This window comes from Quercus suber, unplaced genomic scaffold (genome assembly GCF_002906115.3).
Source record: "Quercus suber isolate HL8 unplaced genomic scaffold, Cork oak 2.0 scaffold_84, whole genome shotgun sequence".
In the NCBI taxonomy this organism is placed as follows: domain Eukaryota; kingdom Viridiplantae; phylum Streptophyta; class Magnoliopsida; order Fagales; family Fagaceae; genus Quercus; species Quercus suber.
The window spans coordinates 1655627-1676039 of NW_027069549.1; the positions used below are offsets into that span (position 1 = coordinate 1655627).

Below are 20413 nucleotides of genomic sequence, written 5' to 3' on the forward strand. Positions count from 1 at the left end.
ATAAAAACAATTGATTTTTTATAGCCTTTTCTATTTCCAATAAAGTGATATCAATCTTTTCATAAAATGGTTCATTAACAAATGAACTAAGAGCTCCCTGTTAATCGGACCCATTAACAAATTATACAATAAGAGTATATAAAGAAAATGTGATAACCAAGTAGATCAATATTAAATTGAATTACATGTGCATGCATTTAACTGCATAGTATATATAGATCAATTTTGGTTATATAAAAATTAGGAAAATTCTTAATTATATTGATTAGCCATTTTGGGTGTGACAAAGATGTGACTAATCCTTAATTAGGTTAATAAATAGTATTAGAGCCAATCTAATAATAATATGTTGCTAGGACATGTGTTAAATTTAATTATAGTGAACATGTTCTAGGTCAATTAGGATTGGTATATGCAAACATAACTAATGCTTCATCGGTTACTATTTTAATTCCTTGGAATATACTGTATTTTTTTTCACACGTTTCCTACAAGTTTTTGAAAAATAAGATCTTTACTATTGAATTTGAAAACTTAAATACAATTATAATAATCCGCTATGTTATTGATAAGACGAGTCGAGATGTAGTTCATGATAGATTTTTTTTTTTTTTTTTTTTGGCAGCAATAGCATTCTATCCCTTTGGTATATATTATAAACTTATAAAGAACCCAAAAATAAACCAAATGAAGAACTAATTGTTATAAACAATCCCTATCAAAAAAAAAAACAAAATTTCGGATAAACAATCTAATTTTTTCCTTGCCACCATCATTGTTACCAAATTATTAGTACTAATTTCCCTCACTTTTGCCTCCATGTATTATAATTTACCATCAATAGATAATTCATACCTAGACTTTGTATATCAAACTTTTGTTGGGGACAACCCCAACTTAGCTCAACTAGTAAAATCTCTGATGGTTGTATACGAGATTTGAGGTTAAATTCCCGCCTACACCAAAAACTGATTGGTGTATTGGTTTGATGATAAAGAGTTATTATCAGAAGCAGACGCCATATGTTAAAAATCTCTCCAAAAAAAAAAAAAACTTTTGTTGGGGACTAGTCGGAAATGACCTCTTTCACCATAGATAATTCATACCTAGACCTTGTTTTATTTTAATTCATTTCCAATTTCATTATAAAAATGTGTTAAATGCTGAAGGAAATTGTTACACACTCTTAGGATTTGTTTAATAGTTGTTTTATATTGCCAAACTTCTTTTTTTTCTTTTTCTTTTTTTCATGATTGTGCTTGCTACAAGAGTATATGCCACACTAGTCCCATAGCGTAAAATCCATGTGTCATTAATTTTTTTTTTTAGAATACTAAAGGTATGTTTGGTATGTTGTAATCTCCTGTAATGGAATGGTTATTCATATGTAATAGCAATTCAGTCATGTGATTGTATGTTTATTACATGGATTAGTTATTATATTGGAATAAATATTCTTTAAATTGAAGAATAGTTATTCCTCTTTAAAATGGATATAATAGCTATTCCTTAGTGCATACAATAGGTTTTAAAATTAATATATTTCCAAAAATATAAAGTTTCCTTATACATCATTATTTACAAGCTCTCCATATGTAACAACCAAACTTATAAATAGTAACAGTTATTTCATTACAATGTTTTTTATTCTCAGTAATAAAGATTACTATTCCTAATGAAATCTACATTTAGTGTACCAAACGTACCCTAAGTATTTTTAACACACGTACATGGAGAGAGGGGAATAACGTTTAAAAAAAAAAATTACAGTAATGTATATCCAAAAGGGTCTAACTCTTTAATGCACAAAACATGCTTTAAACCTCTTTAACTCATACTCATTTTCCAATGTGAGATTAACCAACAGTTTTTTTTTTTTTTTTTTTAGAATACTAAGTATTTTTAACACACACACGGAGAGTAGAGGAGAATGTTTTTTAAAGAAACTTACAGTGATGTATATTCATGTGTCATTACATGCATGATAAATGTGATATGATATATTAAAAAAATTCATATAAAAAATTTATATATACATATATATATATATATATATATATAAAATAAAAAATGTACAAAATTACACATTTGAACCTTAAAATTTGGGTCTGTTTCTTATTTTGGTCCCTTACTATTGAGATTTTTGTTTCTACACCAAATTTGATTTCATTTTCACAAAAAGTCATTCAGTCCATCTTTTGTTATTGCTTCGATAGTAAGTGCAAACAAATCGACTATGTATTTTTTTCCCCTTCTTTTAACAACCATATTAGGGACATTCTGGGCTTTTGCCCTTAATTTTTTTTTTTNTATATAAAAATAAAAAATGTACAAAATTACACATTTGAACCTTAAAATTTGGTCTGTTTCTTATTTTGGTCCCTTACTATTGAGATTTTTGTTTCTACACCAATTGATTTCATTTTCACAAAAAGTCATTCAGTCCATCTTTTGTTATTGCTTCGATAGTAAGTGCAAACAAATCGACTATGTATTTTTTTCCCCTTCTTTTAACAACCATATTAGGGACATTCTGGGCTTTTGCCCTTAATTTTTTTTTATTTAGCAATTTGCCCCTACTTCAAAAAATATAGGATATGTCCCTGTTTTCATACGACTCTCATAAAATTGAGTTTCAATGAAATACTCGATCGTAGAAAATTTTTTTTTTTTTTTTTTTTTTTTTTTTTTTTTTTTTTTTTTTTTTTTTTTTAAGTTTGATCGGGCATAACTCGATTTTCTACGAATCGAGTATTTCATTGAAACTCAATTTTAAAGTAATCGAGTATCGAAACAGATGCATATCCCTATATAGTTTCGAAATATGGGCAAATTGCTAAATAAAAAAAAAATTAAGGGCAAAAGCCCAGAATGTCCACCATATTAGTTATAAACATGAACAAAATGATCAATAGAAAAAAGAATCCTAAATATAAAAGGTCAAAATGATAACGATTCTAAAATTTAAGAGTAAAAGATATAATTTAATATATATATATATATATATAGTCCAACAACTGTCCCCAATCCTCATGATTGCACAGGTTGGTCACATGGAGACTGCATTGGAATGGTGGGATCCATCGGTTAGAGTTCACAACGTGACCCTACTAACAAAAGCAATCAAACTTGATTATACCCAAAAAAAAAAAAATAGAAAGCAAACCTCCCATAATTTTTTTTCACCTTTGTTCTAGTTGACTCAACGGATAAAATTTCTAATAATTAAATAAAAAATTTGGAATTTCAATTCCTTCCTACACCAAAAATCAATTGATATCTTTGTTTAATAATAAAAAGCAAAAATTATAGAAGCAGACGCCATAAATTATAACTTTATTAAAAAAAGAAAAAATTTCCCCTATTTTTCCCAAAGACCCCAGAACCTTCCTTCTTTAGTTCTTACTTCTCATCTCACCGGAAAAGTTAAATCTACAATTTTTTTAGAAATTTCAAATTGTTGTGACAAAAATGTGATTAATGTCATTAAAAAATAAGCTAAGTGTCAACCCATTATAAGTCAAAATAAAATAAAATTATACCAAACCTATCACAATTCAAATGAGATAAAAAAGAATGTTATGAGATTTTGTTGTATCCATGAACTTTATCAACAACATAATAAGCAGATGTTTGAATTAATCTTTTATAATCAAACCTTAAAAAAAAAAAATAGTCACATTAATTTATAAAGATTATGTAGTAAAATTTGTATTATTGCGTGTTAGCCTAATCTGGTCATTGTGGCTCAATTAACATCTTATGATGTTTTAAACAAAAAATATTCAGGATTTAAAGAAATTAGCTTGGGTCTAGGTGTTCCTGTGCACAAAATGTTTATTTATATTTTACGAATAAACCATCCCTATTTCGAAAAGGAAAATTCTTAGGCCAAAATGGCCAAATACCACTGTTTTTTAAAATATTTTGCAATCTACCACTATTTCTAGAATATGTAGAGATCTACCATTAATTGGGAACTTGAATTTTCCATGGTACTTGAGTTCCATAAAAAATAGCACGACAAATTTAAATGCTACTTTTTTAAAAAATTCGAGTTTCTAGAACTCGAGTTACACAGCAAACTCAAGTTTCACAAGCTCGAGTTATACAACAAACTCGAGTTTCACAAATTTGAGTTTCAAAAGGGTGGTAAATTGCTAAATATTTCACAAACAGTAGTAAATCTATACATATTTTTTCAAACAGTAGTACATGATCATTTTGGCCAAATTCTTAGGTACTTTCAGAGTATAGAAAAATAATGTTATCTCTTCTCACATTCATGATGAATTCTACCATGAATTTAATAAGTAGACTATACCATAAATGTGAGAAGAAAGAACAGCATTCTTCATATACGGCCCTCTTAAAATACGTAAAAATTACTCTTCCGAAAATACCCTCCCACCCAACCCACATGACATGAGCTGTCTATTTTCACATATGTCAATCTGTTTTACGGTGAAGAACCCTCACTTTTTTTTTTTCCTTTCTATACATCATCCACTGACATAACGCCACGTAGAAGCTACCAACACAACCTTTCCAAACGTCAAAACTCGCAGTGCTTGACACGTGTCGAGGTCCCGATGCCCCCAGAACTCTCTCTTTCTCTTTCTCTTTCTCTCTCTCTCTCTCTCTCTCCGAAGTAGACTAAAGTAGTACCATATTTCAAACTCTGTGTGTCCCTCCCTTTTGAGCTCTCATTTTTTTTCTCTCTCTCTCTCTGTCTCTCTTTCTCTCTCTGGTTTTGACACAAAGATCTGGGTGAGAAGATTCAGCTGGAGTTTGATGGGTAACTAAATTTTATGTTTTTGTTTTGTTTTTTTGTTTTCTGGGTTTGGTTTGATAGGTTCTGTTTAGGCCTCTGTTTGGTTGCTGAGAAAAAAAGTAAAGGGAAAAAAGAGAGTGTGTGTGTCAAAAAGTTGAAAATTTTGAACTTTGAGTGTTTATATTATGTGGGTTTGGTTTGTTTTAAAGTGATGGGAAGAGAAATGGTGAAATTTTTTAAGATTTGGTAGTTTCTCTGTGTTTCTGTTTTTTTTTTTTTTTTTTNGGTTCTGTCTACCACTTCTATTTTTCTGTAAGTATCTAGTTTCCCCATAGGTTTGGGTCCGAGGACCATGCAATACCTTGGTTCTGTCTAGTACCCAGGTATAATGGTGTGTATAGTTTTACCATAGGCTTGGGTCCGAGGACCATGCAATACCTTGGTTCTGTCTACCACTTCTATTTTTCTGTAAGTATCTAGTTTCCCCATAGGTTTGGGTCCGAGGACCATGCAATACCTTGGTTCTGTCTAGTACCCAGGTATAATGGTGTGTATAGTTTTACCATAGGCTTGGGTCCGAGGACCATGCAATACCTTGGTTCTGTCTACCACTTCTATTTTTCTGTAAGTATCTAGTTTCCCCATAGGTTTGGGTCCGAGGACCATGCAATACCTTGGTTCTGTCTAGTACCCAGGTATAATGGTGTGTATAGTTTTACCATAGGCTTGGGTCCGAGGACCATGCAATACCTTGGTTCTGTCTACCACTTCTATTTTTCTGTAAGTATCTAGTTTCCCCATAGGTTTGGGTCCGAGGACCATGCAATACCTTGGTTCTGTCTAGTACCCAGGTATAATGGTGTGTATAGTTTTACCATAGGCTTGGGTCCGAGGACCATGCAATACCTTGGTTCTGTCTACCACTTCTATTTTTCTGTAAGTATCTAGTTTCCCCATAGGTTTGGGTCCGAGGACCATGCAATACCTTGGTTCTGTCTAGTACCCAGGTATAATGGTGTGTATAGTTTTACCATAGGCTTGGGTCCGAGGACCATGCAATACCTTGGTTCTGTCTACCACTTCTATTTTTCTGTAAGTATCTAGTTTCCCCATAGGTTTGGGTCCGAGGACCATGCAATACCTTGGTTCTGTCTAGTACCCAGGTATAATGGTGTGTATAGTTTTACCATAGGCTTGGGTCCGAGGACCATGCAATACCTTGGTTCTGTCTACCACTTCTATTTTTCTGTAAGTATCTAGTTTCCCCATAGGTTTGGGTCCGAGGACCATGCAATACCTTGGTTCTGTCTAGTACCCAGGTATAATGGTGTGTATAGTTTTACCATAGGCTTGGGTCCGAGGACCATGCAATACCTTGGTTCTGTCTACCACTTCTATTTTTCTGTAAGTATCTAGTTTCCCCATAGGTTTGGGTCCGAGGACCATGCAATACCTTGGTTCTGTCTAGTACCCAGGTATAATGGTGTGTATAGTTTTACCATAGGCTTGGGTCCGAGGACCATGCAATACCTTGGTTCTGTCTACCACTTCTATTTTTCTGTAAGTATCTAGTTTCCCCATAGGTTTGGGTCCGAGGACCATGCAATACCTTGGTTCTGTCTAGTACCCAGGTATAATGGTGTGTATAGTTTTACCATAGGCTTGGGTCCGAGGACCATGCAATACCTTGGTTCTGTCTACCACTTCTATTTTTCTGTAAGTATCTAGTTTCCCCATAGGTTTGGGTCCGAGGACCATGCAATACCTTGGTTCTGTCTAGTACCCAGGTATAATGGTGTGTATAGTTTTACCATAGGCTTGGGTCCGAGGACCATGCAATACCTTGGTTCTGTCTACCACTTCTATTTTTCTGTAAGTATCTAGTTTCCCCATAGGTTTGGGTCCGAGGACCATGCAATACCTTGGTTCTGTCTAGTACCCAGGTATAATGGTGTGTATAGTTTTACCATAGGCTTGGGTCCGAGGACCATGCAATACCTTGGTTCTGTCTACCACTTCTATTTTTCTGTAAGTATCTAGTTTCCCCATAGGTTTGGGTCCGAGGACCATGCAATACCTTGGTTCTGTCTAGTACCCAGGTATAATGGTGTGTATAGTTTTACCATAGGCTTGGGTCCGAGGACCATGCAATACCTTGGTTCTGTCTACCACTTCTATTTTTCTGTAAGTATCTAGTTTCCCCATAGGTTTGGGTCCGAGGACCATGCAATACCTTGGTTCTGTCTAGTACCCAGGTATAATGGTGTGTATAGTTTTACCATAGGCTTGGGTCCGAGGACCATGCAATACCTTGGTTCTGTCTACCACTTCTATTTTTCTGTAAGTATCTAGTTTCCCCATAGGTTTGGGTCCGAGGACCATGCAATACCTTGGTTCTGTCTAGTACCCAGGTATAATGGTGTGTATAGTTTTACCATAGGCTTGGGTCCGAGGACCATGCAATACCTTGGTTCTGTCTACCACTTCTATTTTTCTGTAAGTATCTAGTTTCCCCATAGGTTTGGGTCCGAGGACCATGCAATACCTTGGTTCTGTCTAGTACCCAGGTATAATGGTGTGTATAGTTTTACCATAGGCTTGGGTCCGAGGACCATGCAATACCTTGGTTCTGTCTACCACTTCTATTTTTCTGTAAGTATCTAGTTTCCCCATAGGTTTGGGTCCGAGGACCATGCAATACCTTGGTTCTGTCTAGTACCCAGGTATAATGGTGTGTATAGTTTTACCATAGGCTTGGGTCCGAGGACCATGCAATACCTTGGTTCTGTCTACCACTTCTATTTTTCTGTAAGTATCTAGTTTCCCCATAGGTTTGGGTCCGAGGACCATGCAATACCTTGGTTCTGTCTAGTACCCAGGTATAATGGTGTGTATAGTTTTACCATAGGCTTGGGTCCGAGGACCATGCAATACCTTGGTTCTGTCTACCACTTCTATTTTTCTGTAAGTATCTAGTTTCCCCATAGGTTTGGGTCCGAGGACCATGCAATACCTTGGTTCTGTCTAGTACCCAGGTATAATGGTGTGTATAGTTTTACCATAGGCTTGGGTCCGAGGACCATGCAATACCTTGGTTCTGTCTACCACTTCTATTTTTCTGTAAGTATCTAGTTTCCCCATAGGTTTGGGTCCGAGGACCATGCAATACCTTGGTTCTGTCTAGTACCCAGGTATAATGGTGTGTATAGTTTTACCATAGGCTTGGGTCCGAGGACCATGCAATACCTTGGTTCTGTCTACCACTTCTATTTTTCTGTAAGTATCTAGTTTCCCCATAGGTTTGGGTCCGAGGACCATGCAATACCTTGGTTCTGTCTAGTACCCAGGTATAATGGTGTGTATAGTTTTACCATAGGCTTGGGTCCGAGGACCATGCAATACCTTGGTTCTGTCTACCACTTCTATTTTTCTGTAAGTATCTAGTTTCCCCATAGGTTTGGGTCCGAGGACCATGCAATACCTTGGTTCTGTCTAGTACCCAGGTATAATGGTGTGTATAGTTTTACCATAGGCTTGGGTCCGAGGACCATGCAATACCTTGGTTCTGTCTACCACTTCTATTTTTCTGTAAGTATCTAGTTTCCCCATAGGTTTGGGTCCGAGGACCATGCAATACCTTGGTTCTGTCTAGTACCCAGGTATAATGGTGTGTATAGTTTTACCATAGGCTTGGGTCCGAGGACCATGCAATACCTTGGTTCTGTCTACCACTTCTATTTTTCTGTAAGTATCTAGTTTCCCCATAGGTTTGGGTCCGAGGACCATACAAGACCTTGGTTCTGTCTAGTACCCAGGTATAATGGTGTGTATAGTTTTACCATAGGCTTGGGTCCGAGGACCATGCAATACCTTGGCTCTGTCTACCACTTCTATTTTTCTGTAAGTATCTAGTTTCCTCATAGGTTTGGGTCCAAGGACCATGCAAGACCTTGGTTCTGTCTAGTACCCAGGTATAATGATGTGTATAGTTTTACCATAGGCTTGGGTCCGAAGACCATGCAATACCTTGGCTCTGTCTACCACTTCTATTTTTCTGTAAGTATCTAGTTTCCCCATAGGTTTGGGTCCGAGGACCATGCAAGACCTTGATTCTGTCTAGTACCCAGGTATAATGGTGTGTATAGTTTTACCATAGGCTTGGGTCCGAAGACCATGCAATACCTTGGCTCTGTCTACCACTTCTATTTTTCTGTAAGCAGAGGTTTATCCTCAGACCGCTTTACTGGAGATGATTCATCTTTGGGTCAGATTATGATCTTTACACGTGGCATTGATCTCGCCTCCAGCTCGAGGCCCCATCTTTTTCATTTATGAAGCGCCCTTTGTCCGTTCGTGTTCCGCGCTTGACGCTTCGGTGCGCGAAACGCGCCTGCATTAATGTCCTCGTGAATTAACACGAGTCCAACGGTCTACGGCCTCTTTGGAAATTGGTGGCTTCATTATTAACCCGGCTGATAATTCTCTTTTCGAACTCTGCATGAATTAATTCTCACCAACCCCCATCCCCTATATAAGGTGGGGAGATGGTTTCTCCACAACCCATGGACCTCTCAACACAAACAGAAAACAAAAACACATTCTTTCCAACTTCCCAAGCCCCTTTTAACAACCCCGCCGGAATTGTAACTAGAACTGGCAAAAGCCGGTATGGCCGCAGCTCCCACTGGGCTTTTAGTGCGGCAGAAACTAGGCGTAACCCCGATGGCGCCCTACAAGATGGCCCAGAGGGATGTTGCTAGAGTACCTAACGTCTTTCCTCGGAGCGCACCCCCGACAAAGAAGACGTGCGAATTCACCTCATGGGTGGTGCTCGAGTGTTGCCGTCTCCAACGGCCAACACTCGTGAGGATTGGAGAGAATCAAGGGAACATCATGGGGGAAGGTATCCCGGAGCCCCTGCATCTGCTCCTCTCTTTGTTCCAACTCCGCCTGGCCGAGAAGGGAGTTGTCGGTGGCCTGGAAACATGATGGCCCTCCCCCTTCTCTGCCTCTTGTCAAGCTCTCCCATTCTCTTTATACCAATAAAGGGACGGCTTGACACTTCCCACCGGTTAGTTTTTTCTTAGGGCGGCTCCACCTGGGCCTCTGATTGTAGAAATAGCTGGTAGGATTAGCTTATAAATTTGTATGTGAAACACACCTGCCTGAGCCTCTGATTGTAACTTGTACTTTCTCTATTCATGAAATAATAATATCAAGATCTTTCTTTGTTTTTTCTACTGTCAAATCTTCTATATATATATATATATATTTTAACCTACTGTAAAACGAATACTTAGAACACTCGCCTGGTGCGCCGGCCAGCACCCTAATCCTTCCCACAGACGGCGCCAATTGTAGGGACTCAGTTTGGATCGACCCTGAGTTTGGATGGGTTTTCAGCCCAACAAGCCCAAACAATAAATTTATAGAGAGTGGGTTAAAGGTTTAGGCGCTGGCCGTCGTTCATCAAGCCTGAACTTTTATTTATAAAAAGATACTTAGAGTTTCTATACAACTGGGAGGATGCTTCTCGGCCCATGGCCGAGGAAGCCTTTTTCTTTTCTTTCCCCCCCCCCCTCTTTTTTACTTCACTTGCTTTCCTTATATAGTCTTCATCTTCCTATCTCTTTATTCCATCTGTTGATCACTCATTTGCCCCACTTCTGGCCTTCCGTCCCATCAGAGGCCTTATCAATACTCGAGTGGTTCACTCTGATCAACGTTGCCCTGCTAAGGGGTTATATCCCCATTAATGCGGCCAGGGGGGTTAGGTGAATGCATTAAATGCGAGGGTGACAACTTACTTTGGGCCTGGTCTTTCCCGAAAATCACCCTTGTCAGGCCGAGGATGAGGAGGTCTTCGGCGTGGATTGGGAAAAGAGGTTTTCCCCAATTTAGCCTTGAATAGTCAGTGTTCCTCGGCATGGGCCTTGGGCCTGCTACCCGATGGGCCGAGGCTATTAGGCCCACGGGCCCCACAAAGATTATGTAGTAAAATTTGTATTATTGCGTGTTAGCCTAATCTGGTCATTGTGGCTCAATTAACATCTTATGATGTTTTAAACAAAAAATATTCTGGATTTAAAGAAATTAGCTTGGGTCTAGGTGTTCCTGTGCACTGAATGTTTATTTATATTTTACGAATGAACCATCCCTATTTCAAAAAGGAAGATTCTTAGGCCAAAATGGCCAAATACCACTGTTTTTTAAAATATTTTGCAATCTACCACTGTTTCTAGAATATGTAGAGATCTACCATTAATTGGGAACTTGAATTTTCCATGGTACTCGAGTTCCATAAAAAATAACACGACAAATTTGAATGCTACTTTTTTTAAAAATTCGAGTTTCTAGAACTCGAGTTACACAGCAAACTCAAGTTTCACAAGCTTGAGTTATACAACAAATTTGAGTTTCAAAATGATGGTAAATTGCTAAATATTTCACAAACAGTAGTAAATCTTTACATATTTTTCCAAACAGTAGTACTGGTCATTTTGGCCAAATTCTTAGGTACTTTCGAAGTATAGAAAAATAATGCTATCTCTTCTCACATTCATGGTGAATCCTACCATGAATTTAATAAGTGGACTATACCTAAATGTGAGAAAAAAGAGCAGCATTCTCCATACACGGCCCTCTCTTAAAATACGTAAAAGTTACTCTTCCGAAAATACCCTCCCACCCAACCCACATGACATGAGCTGTCTATTTCCACATATGTCAATCTGTTTTACGGTGAAGAACCCTCACTTTTTTTTTCCTTTCTACACATCATCCACTGATATAACGCCACGTAGAAGCTACCAACACAACCTTTCCAAACGTCAAAACTCGCAGTGCTTGACACGTGTCGAGGTCCCGATGCCCCCAGAACTCTCTCTTTCTCTTTCTCTTTCTCACTCTCTCTCTCCGAAGTAGACTAAAGTAGTACCATATTTCAAACTCTGTGTGTCCCTCCCTTTTGAGCTCTCATTTTTTCTCTCTCTCCACAACTCTCTCTCTCTCTCTCTCTCTCTCTCTCTGGTTTTGACACAAAGATCTGGGTGAGAAGATTCAGCTGGAGTTTGATGGGTAACTAAATTTTATGTTTTTGTTTTGTTTTTTTGTTTTCTGGGTTTGGTTTGATAGGTTCTGTTTAGGCCTCTGTTTGGTTGCTGAGAAAAAAAGTAAAGGGAAAAAAGAGAGTGTGTGTGTCAAAAAGTTGAAAATTTTGAACTTTGAGTGTTTATATTATGTGGGTTTGGTTTGTTTTAAAGTGATGGGAAGAGAAATGGTGAAATTTTTTAAGATTTGGTAGTTTCTCTGTGTTTCTGTTTTTTTTTTTTTTTTTTCTTGTGTTTTCTGAGTAACCAAACAGAGCTTTAGGGTTTATGAATTCATGACAAGAAATGTTTCAGTTGTTGCTGTTTTATGTTGTGGTTATAATTTTGTTTGATTTTGTACATCTTTTGGTGCTATTTAGTTTTAGTTCTATTTTACCTTTACTAATTAGAATCTTGAAAACATGTACTAATAAATAAAAAATAAAAAAAAATTGAGTTTTGCATATTGGGTTTTCAGAATTGATATCGATTTTACATTTAGATTTTTCCCTGGAGGCCCCTTGATGATGTTGGGATTTGATTCTATAAAGTTTTTTTTTTTTTTTGGTTTTGTAAATCTACTTTGTATTTTTCACTGAACCCTGGTTATAGTATATCTGTATATGTTTGTGATTAGGCCCATGCATGTGTAAGTAAGCGTTGAATTTTCTGATTCTGGTGGAGCCTATACTCTGTTTGGATCAGTGGAGCACATTGTGTTGTGTAGTCTAGGGGTTTAGTTAGGTCTCATGCTGATGAATAAGATAAAGCAAGAATGACAGAGCTGTGAAGGTTGAGACTTAGGTGAGCAATTCCTTTCCAGTCTATCTATATGCTCAGCGAACATAGCTAGACTTGGAAAGGAGAAAACCCTCGTTGTGAAAATAGGCAACCCTTGTAGGGAAACTTTCATTTTGTTGGAACTAGAAATAATTTTAATGAAATTGAAAAAAAAAAAAAAAAAAAAAAATTTTTTTTTTTTTTTTTTTTTTTTTTTTTTTTTTTTTTTTTTTTTTTTTTTTCGTGTGTTTTCTGAGTAACCAAACAGAGCTTTAGGGTTTATGAATTCATGACAAGAAATGTTTCAGTTGTTGCTGTTTTATGTTGTGGTTATAATTTTGTTTGATTTTGTACATCTTTTGGTGCTATTTAGTTTTAGTTCTATTTTACCTTTACTAATTAGAATCTTGAAAACATGTACTAAAAAAAAAAAATTTGAGTTTTGCATATTGGGTTTTCAGAATTGATATCGATTTTACATTTAGATTTTTCCCTGGAGGCCCCTTGATGATGTTGGGATTTGATTCTATAAAGTTTTTTTTTTTTTTTTGGTTTTGTAAATCTACTTTGTATTTTTCACTGAACCCTGGTTATAGTATATCTGTATATGTTTGTGATTATGCCCATGCATGTGTAAGTAAGCGTTGAATTTTCTGATTCTGGTGGAGCCTATACTCTGTTTGGATCAGTGGAGCACATTGTGTTGTGTAGTCTAGGGGTTTAGTTAGGCCTCATGCTGATGAATAAGATAAAGCAAGAATGACAGAGCTGTGAAGGTTGAGAGTTAGGTGAGCAATTCCTTTCCAGTCTATCTATATGCTCAGCGAACATAGCTAGACTTGGAAAGGAGAAAACCCTCGTTGTGAAAAGAGGCAACCCTTGTAGGGAAACTTTCATTTTGTTGGAACTAGAAATAATTTTCATGAAATTGAAAAAAAAAAAAAAAAAGGGGTATTTTCACTTTCTTTGAGGAAATGAATCATGAACTTTTTTTTCTAAATGCCTATTGTACACGTTTGGTTTTGCTCTTAGGAGATGTTTTCCATTTCAGATGTTTTGCTCTGAAAAGACTTGTTTGCGAATGTGTAGCAACTAGAGAGTTAAAACTTTTTCTGCCAGGAAAATAGAGAAAAATGTTTTTTTTTTTTTTAAACTTGTTACTTTCTACCTTTAGAAAGAGAAATGAAAATGTCATATTTCCAATAATTCCTTTGATATTTTAGAAGCACATTTAACTTTCAAGGGGATCCCCCTATAATGGTACTGAATATGCTCTGAAAGTATCATAGTTTAACTATTTAACTTTTGTAGTGGAGAAAATGTCTTCAATTTGCCTTATTGTTTTAATTTCATCAGCTTAAATTTTTGCGAATGGACCCAAATTGTAGTATATTATTCCAGCTCTTCTACAAGAAATTAAACCGAGGCACTTTGTATGCTTTTCCCTACATGCATTTAGCACAAATCCTTAAATGCACACTGCAATTGAGTTGTGTGGCCTGTAGTTTTTACTGGCTAGAGGTGAGTCCAATGGGCTATTCTTTAAAGAGGTGCCCTATGTTTTCAGAAAAAAAGAAACAATAAATATGATTTATAAAGTTGATATAAATTGACATACCTGGATAGTTGATGTACATGGATATATGGATATGAAGAATATATTTGATATTTGAACTTGCCTACTAGGAACAGAAATTGTGCTTGATGTATGGGTAAACCGGGGTCTAGTGTCCCATACAGTATTTGAACTGACTCAAAAAATCTCCATTATTTTGGTGCTTTTGAAGTTTGGAAGATTGTGATGTAGGTGGGGATATAAGATGGGGTTGCCCATTTGTTTGAGTCATGAAGGAGGTGACATATGGTAGTAAGTGGAGACAGGGCATGGGCTCTTTCTTGTTATCCAAAAGTTTCTCCTCCATTGTGAGAATTCGTAGAGAGAATTAAGTTTGTTTAGGTATAAAGTATGTCATTTGATGCTTTAATTAAGTAAAAAAGATTTGCCTTTATTTTGGGTTATGTATCAAGTATGTCACCACCACTCCTTCACAAACTTATTTTATTTTGGGGTAAGTATTTATTATGTAGCTGAAAATTTCTGAATGGCTGAAAGGTTCTATGTCTGAAAGGTTGCCTCTCTATGGCAATTGGTTTGATTTTTGCTTTCTCAGGGATTTTTAGAATTCATTTTTGACCGACAATAGGGTGGCAATTAATGCTTCTGTATAATAAAGGGAAAAAATCAAAATCACATGATGGGTTCCATCGTCAAGCTAGAACTAGGGGGGCACCCATTGTCACTCTGACTTTCTTGGAGGCTTCATTATAGATGATGACAATTAATTGTCTTAGCTTTTGATCTAGTTCTTGGCATAGTTGTCATGTTTGGTGACAATCAGAGAACATAACTTAGCCAAAGGGTCTGGCTTCAGTCCAATTTTCCTTTGAAAATAGAAGAAAACAGGCATATTGGGCATATTGGTAAGGTTGCTTTTTGTCTGTGGGTTGCATGACATGTAATCCCATGAGGATATACATGTAATCAAACACTCATACCAGATACTAGGAAATTAATGAAGGGTTTGTGTTTCAAACTATTGTCCTCTTGAGATAATTAGGAGATGATTATCTGAGCTTTCCTTATGTGGATGCTGTGATGTTTAAGTCATAGAAATGGTTATCTTCCATCAGATAACCACTCCAATGAGCTCTAGCTCAAATGTTACCTCTTCTACTTGTAATAGCAAGGTAAATCTGAGGTTGTGGGTTCAGGACCCACTGGGTTCATAACTTACCAAAGAAAAAATAGTCATCAGACAACTACAGTTTTATCCTTAATCTGATGTAGAATAATCTCATCAGATTTGTAACCATAGTTGCTTCACAATGGCAGAAGGGTGCTGGAATTTGAATTATGAAAAATGCTGTATTGTTGGTCATTAGATTTTCCTGTAAGATTAAATCTGAGTCCACATGTCCTCTCCCTCCATTCTTGTGAAATTTGAACTTTGACTTCTGAATGAGAAATAAAATTTTTATCATTAAAGCAGAATCTTATTAAATGGTCTATTTGTGCCCATGCAATGTAATTTTCTCTTCTCACTAAACTCCATTGTATAATTAGTTCTCAATGACGTGTATCTGAGCTTTTCTTGTGTGGTTTCTTTCAGCATTCTGATTAGGAGGTAATTACAAGAGGTGAAAAATACTAAGTAATTTGCCATGGATCAATCAGAACAGACACAAAAACAGCAGCAGCAACAGCAGCAGCCTGTGGTGGGAGTTGCCACAGGTGCCAACCAAATGGCTTATGCTGCTCCTAACTATCAAACTGCTGCCATGGTGGCTTCTGGAACTCCTGCTGTAGCCGTCCATTCCCCAACCCAGCCCCCGAACGCTTTCTCCAATTCTTCACACCAGCTTGCCTACCAGCAAGCCCAGCATTTCCACCACCAACAGCAGCAGCAGCAGCAACAGCAACTCCAGATGTTCTGGGCTAACCAAATGCAAGAAATTGAGCAAACAAATGACTTCAAGAATCACAGCCTCCCACTTGCTCGTATTAAGAAAATAATGAAAGCTGATGAGGACGTCCGAATGATTTCAGCAGAGGCTCCGGTCATATTTGCGAAGGCATGTGAAATGTTCATCTTGGAACTGACTTTGCGCTCTTGGATCCATACAGAAGAGAACAAAAGGAGGACGTTACAAAAGAATGATATTGCAGCTGCCATTTCGAGGACTGATGTCTTTGATTTCTTGGTTGATATTATTCCAAGAGATGAACTGAAAGAGGAGGGACTTGGGGTCACCAAGGCTTCTATTCCAGTGGTAGGATCCCCTGCTGATATTCCATATTACTATGTCCCACCACAGCATCCTGTTGGACCTACGGGAATGATCATGGGAAAGCCAGTCGACCAAGCCACAATGTATGTTGCACAACAGCCTCGACCACCTATGGCTTTCATGCCATGGCCACAGACGCAAACTCAACAGCAGCAACAATCCCAGCAGCAGCAAACAGACTCTTGAAGACCATGTTCAAGGTAATGTGACAGGTGTTTAGTGGCTTCCTTATGATTGGTAGAGATAATTTCAGTAGTGTCTTTAAGTGAGTGGTGTAGCAGTAGTGTTAGTTGGTAGCTGTAATACTAAACTTAGTGAATGATGCCAAGCATGTGAAGTGATTGTATTATGTATGGGCTTGTATTTGCTCTAATTTAAAAAGTGTCTCAATCTGTGTTTGTGTTTGGCTCTTTTGGGTAGTAGGTGAAATGATGGTTGCAGTGTTGTTAAAAGTGAGGGGCGCACTTAAGCGTAAAGGGCTCTTGGAGCCTAGGCGCAAAGCGCAAGCGTGCGCTTGATTGAAGTGAAGCACACTTTTTTAAAAAATAATTTTAAAATTTTAAAAATTATTATTAATGAGAAATGCAACAATCAAATTATCAAATTATCATATAAATTGAAATAAAACTTTTTATATAATTCATATAACATTTAGATATGCCTTACTTTTGCAATTTTATCACAAAAATAGTGAAGTCATTTTATTTTTTTGGATAAGCTAGATATCAATACTTCCATGTAATATCCTTTCTTAAATCTCCTATATCTATAATGCCCTATGACTAATTAGTAATATTAGTTAATAATTTAATCACTTAATAACTATAACTCTAGAAGAATTAGTTTGCTATGTTCAAAATCAACCACTAAAGTAACTAAACAATTACCACATATATTATATCATACATTATTTTTTTTTCCATGAATGAGATAAGAATATGAGGACATTGCAACATGGTAATTGGTACCAAGGAGCTAGGTGGGTTACTGTTTCAAGGAGAAAAAATAAAAATAGAGAAGATCTGGGAGGTTGTGGGTTGGGTTTTAAGACAAGTTATACTAAAAATATTTTTTTTTATAAGTAATTTACACTAAAATATACAAAATCAATGGTTTATATCAATAATGTCAAGATCTTATAGTTTTAATTCAATTTTGGTTTTTCTTTTTAAAAAAATATAAAAAAAGCTCCAAAAAGCGCGCTTTGAGCTTTTTGAGAAAGCGCAAAAAGCACACCTAAAGTGTACTTCTTTGAATGAGCTTAGCTTTTGAGACAAAAAGTGTTGAAGCCTTAGGACTTCGAGCTTTGAGCTTAAGCGTGCTTTTAACAACACTAGATGGTTGGTTTGCTTGAACAGAAGTTCAAGAAAGCTTATATATTGTTCAAGAATGATCAAAAGAGTTATAATCATGATACGACTAATGGCTGTTGAGTTTCAATATTCAACAGTTATTGATTTTAAAGCCAATTTGCAATGCATTTGATGTCTGTGATTTCTTTCTGTAAATTATTATGGTGGATCTTATTTTGAAACCGTATACTGGCTGCCCTAACCACTAGGGGTTGGATTAAATTGAACTTTCAGGATGTTTCAGGCTGGCGAAACATTTTTTTCACCCTGTGCAGAAAAGGGTGGAATTGTTTTTATAATAGTTCCTTTTTCCCCCTTTTATCAATTTATTTAGTTTTTTTTTTTTTTTTTGTTTAATAAAATGTATGGTAACCACTTGCTATATCTGTATGACAAGAACAATAAGTATTATTTGAAAGTGTTTTATACAGAAAATGATGAACCCACAGCAAAACAAATTTGCAGCTAAGATAATAATATCAGATCCAGCAATTAAATAAGCAACTGCTGCCCCCTAGACACCTACTCCAAAATGGGCAGTTTTTGTTGCACACTTTGTGCGCATTTACACATTACCCAAAACAATTGAAATTAGGACTTTAAGTCGAGTTTTCAGACTTGAAAATGTGATTTTATATTTGGCCGCATAAATGCATGTGCGCAATAGAATTTTTCCTTCCAACCGAAACGCAGCAGCAAAAAAAAGGGCGAGGGTCACATCATCTTCCTAACCTGGTTAGCCTCCGATTGCAGCACCAAAGAAAGATATTGGTTTTACAAACTGGACCGGCCAGTTCAATTGGAAATCGGGCACCAATTTGATCTGGTAAAAATCCTTAAAACCAGTTAAAAACTGAGAACTGTGACCAGGTTCTTTGATCGTACATATTTTTAAAACCATGCATTGGACACATTAGTGAAACATTTTACTAGAACTATTGTGACATACTGGTACAGCCTAGTCGTGATCAGTGTTTCTTAACCATCACATCCATTTTCAATTCCAAAAAAAAAAAAAAAATAGAAGTTGAACTCACAAAGGAACTGACAAGTGCAGTTTTTAACTCAACATCATCGCTCTTCAACAAGATTAAATCTATAGTGAAAAACAGTTCTCCTCATTAAATCTAAGGTGAAATTATTTATATTATGCCATCTTCACATAATGATTGCCTTTTATTATTCGAATAACTTATGATAGCAGGATTGCCTTTATTATTCTTCATTAAGAGTGTCAGGTGCTTAGCAAATGGGCTTGAGGAACCGAGATTTAGTCAGGAGGTGCGAGAGGTCTGAAAGACCATGGCTTCCCTCACGGTAATGGATACTTGAAACATGGCCTCCCTTTTTTTTTTCTTTTTTTTTTTCAAAGAAAAAATGGGGGAGGAAACAAGAAGTAGGCTTGCATGAAAAAGGGCTTAAATATTATTGAAGTGGTAAATACAAAGGAACTTGGACCAACAGACATTATTCAATTCTTGCCACTGTGTCTGATTTCAGTAGAAAATAAATCTTGGAATAACAGCAAAATCGAAGAGCAAAAACATCAAATTTCAATGAGTTCCTTGCACAAATATTTCTTTAAACTTATTAATTATAAGTGGTGTTTCTCCTTATAGTTTGGTACTATTATAATACTATCGTGTGAAAATTGAAGCGTAGCTCCAAAGAGGCGTGAGAAAAAGCCTAATTAAGAATTAACTAAAAAGCTCAAAAAAACCCAGAAAAATTAACTAAACCATAAACTCTATCACAATTGAATCCTTATCTTCACGAGTAACTAAACCTTAAACGCAAAAACAAGAACTAAGAAAAGAAAATATATATAAATCCCAGAAATCTCTTAACAAAATAGTAAAACATTTAATAATAAGATTTTGATTAAAAAGATCATTAACAAGCACAAATTAAAACCCAATGAACTATCTCTCCATCACAATTAAACCATTTTCCTCATGAGTAACTAAACCCTAAACTCAAGAAACACACACACACACACACACACAAAAAAGAACTAATTAGGAAATCTCTTATCAAAATAGTGGAAATCTATTAAGATTTTGATTAAAAGATCCTTAGCAAAGCACAAAGTAATTAAACTAACCTAAAATCATACCATAAAACACTCCATTAGACTTAAATGCTTATCCTCACAAGTAACTAATAAATCTAAAACCTAAAAACAAAGACAAAATCAAGAAAAGACCAAAAAAAAAAAAAAAAAAAACCAAAAAAAAAAAAAAAAACAAAAAAAAAACCAAAAAAAAAAAAAAAAAAAAAAAAACCAGAAATCAATTTAACAAAATAGTAGAAATTTAACAAGGTTATGATTAAAAAGATCATGAATAACAAGTTTTAGTTAAAAACTACTAAACTAACAAAAAATCATACCATAACAAAGACCAAAACAAAATAATCAAGAGAAGACAAAAAAAATATCCAGAAACTCTTAACAAATTAGTAGAAGAACTCTAACAAGATTTTGATTAGAAAGATTATTAATCAATGAATCAATCCTCGTCTACACCCTCAAAAGACCAAGCAAACTCCTCGCGAAGCTTCTCCTCCTC

At 36.0% G+C, this 20413-nt stretch overlaps 1 protein-coding gene across 2 annotated transcripts; it reads left to right on the forward strand.

The window, feature by feature from the left end:
- The first annotated feature begins 4655 nt into the window (after positions 1-4655).
- LOC136067751 (nuclear transcription factor Y subunit C-2) lies at positions 4656-16889 on the forward strand. Of its 2 annotated transcripts, none has more exons than XM_065773996.1 (2): positions 4656-4798; positions 15813-16889. In XM_065773996.1, the coding sequence occupies exon 2, from the start codon at positions 15865-15867 to the stop codon at positions 16675-16677; it is 813 nt and encodes a 270-aa protein (XP_065630068.1). In that variant the 5' UTR covers positions 4656-4798; positions 15813-15864; the 3' UTR covers positions 16678-16889. The 2 variants fall into 2 exon arrangements, with proteins under 2 accessions (XP_065630068.1, XP_065630067.1); XM_065773995.1 differs by lacking the exon at positions 4656-4798 and adding an exon at positions 11699-11851.
- Positions 16890-20413: the final 3524 nt, after the last annotated feature.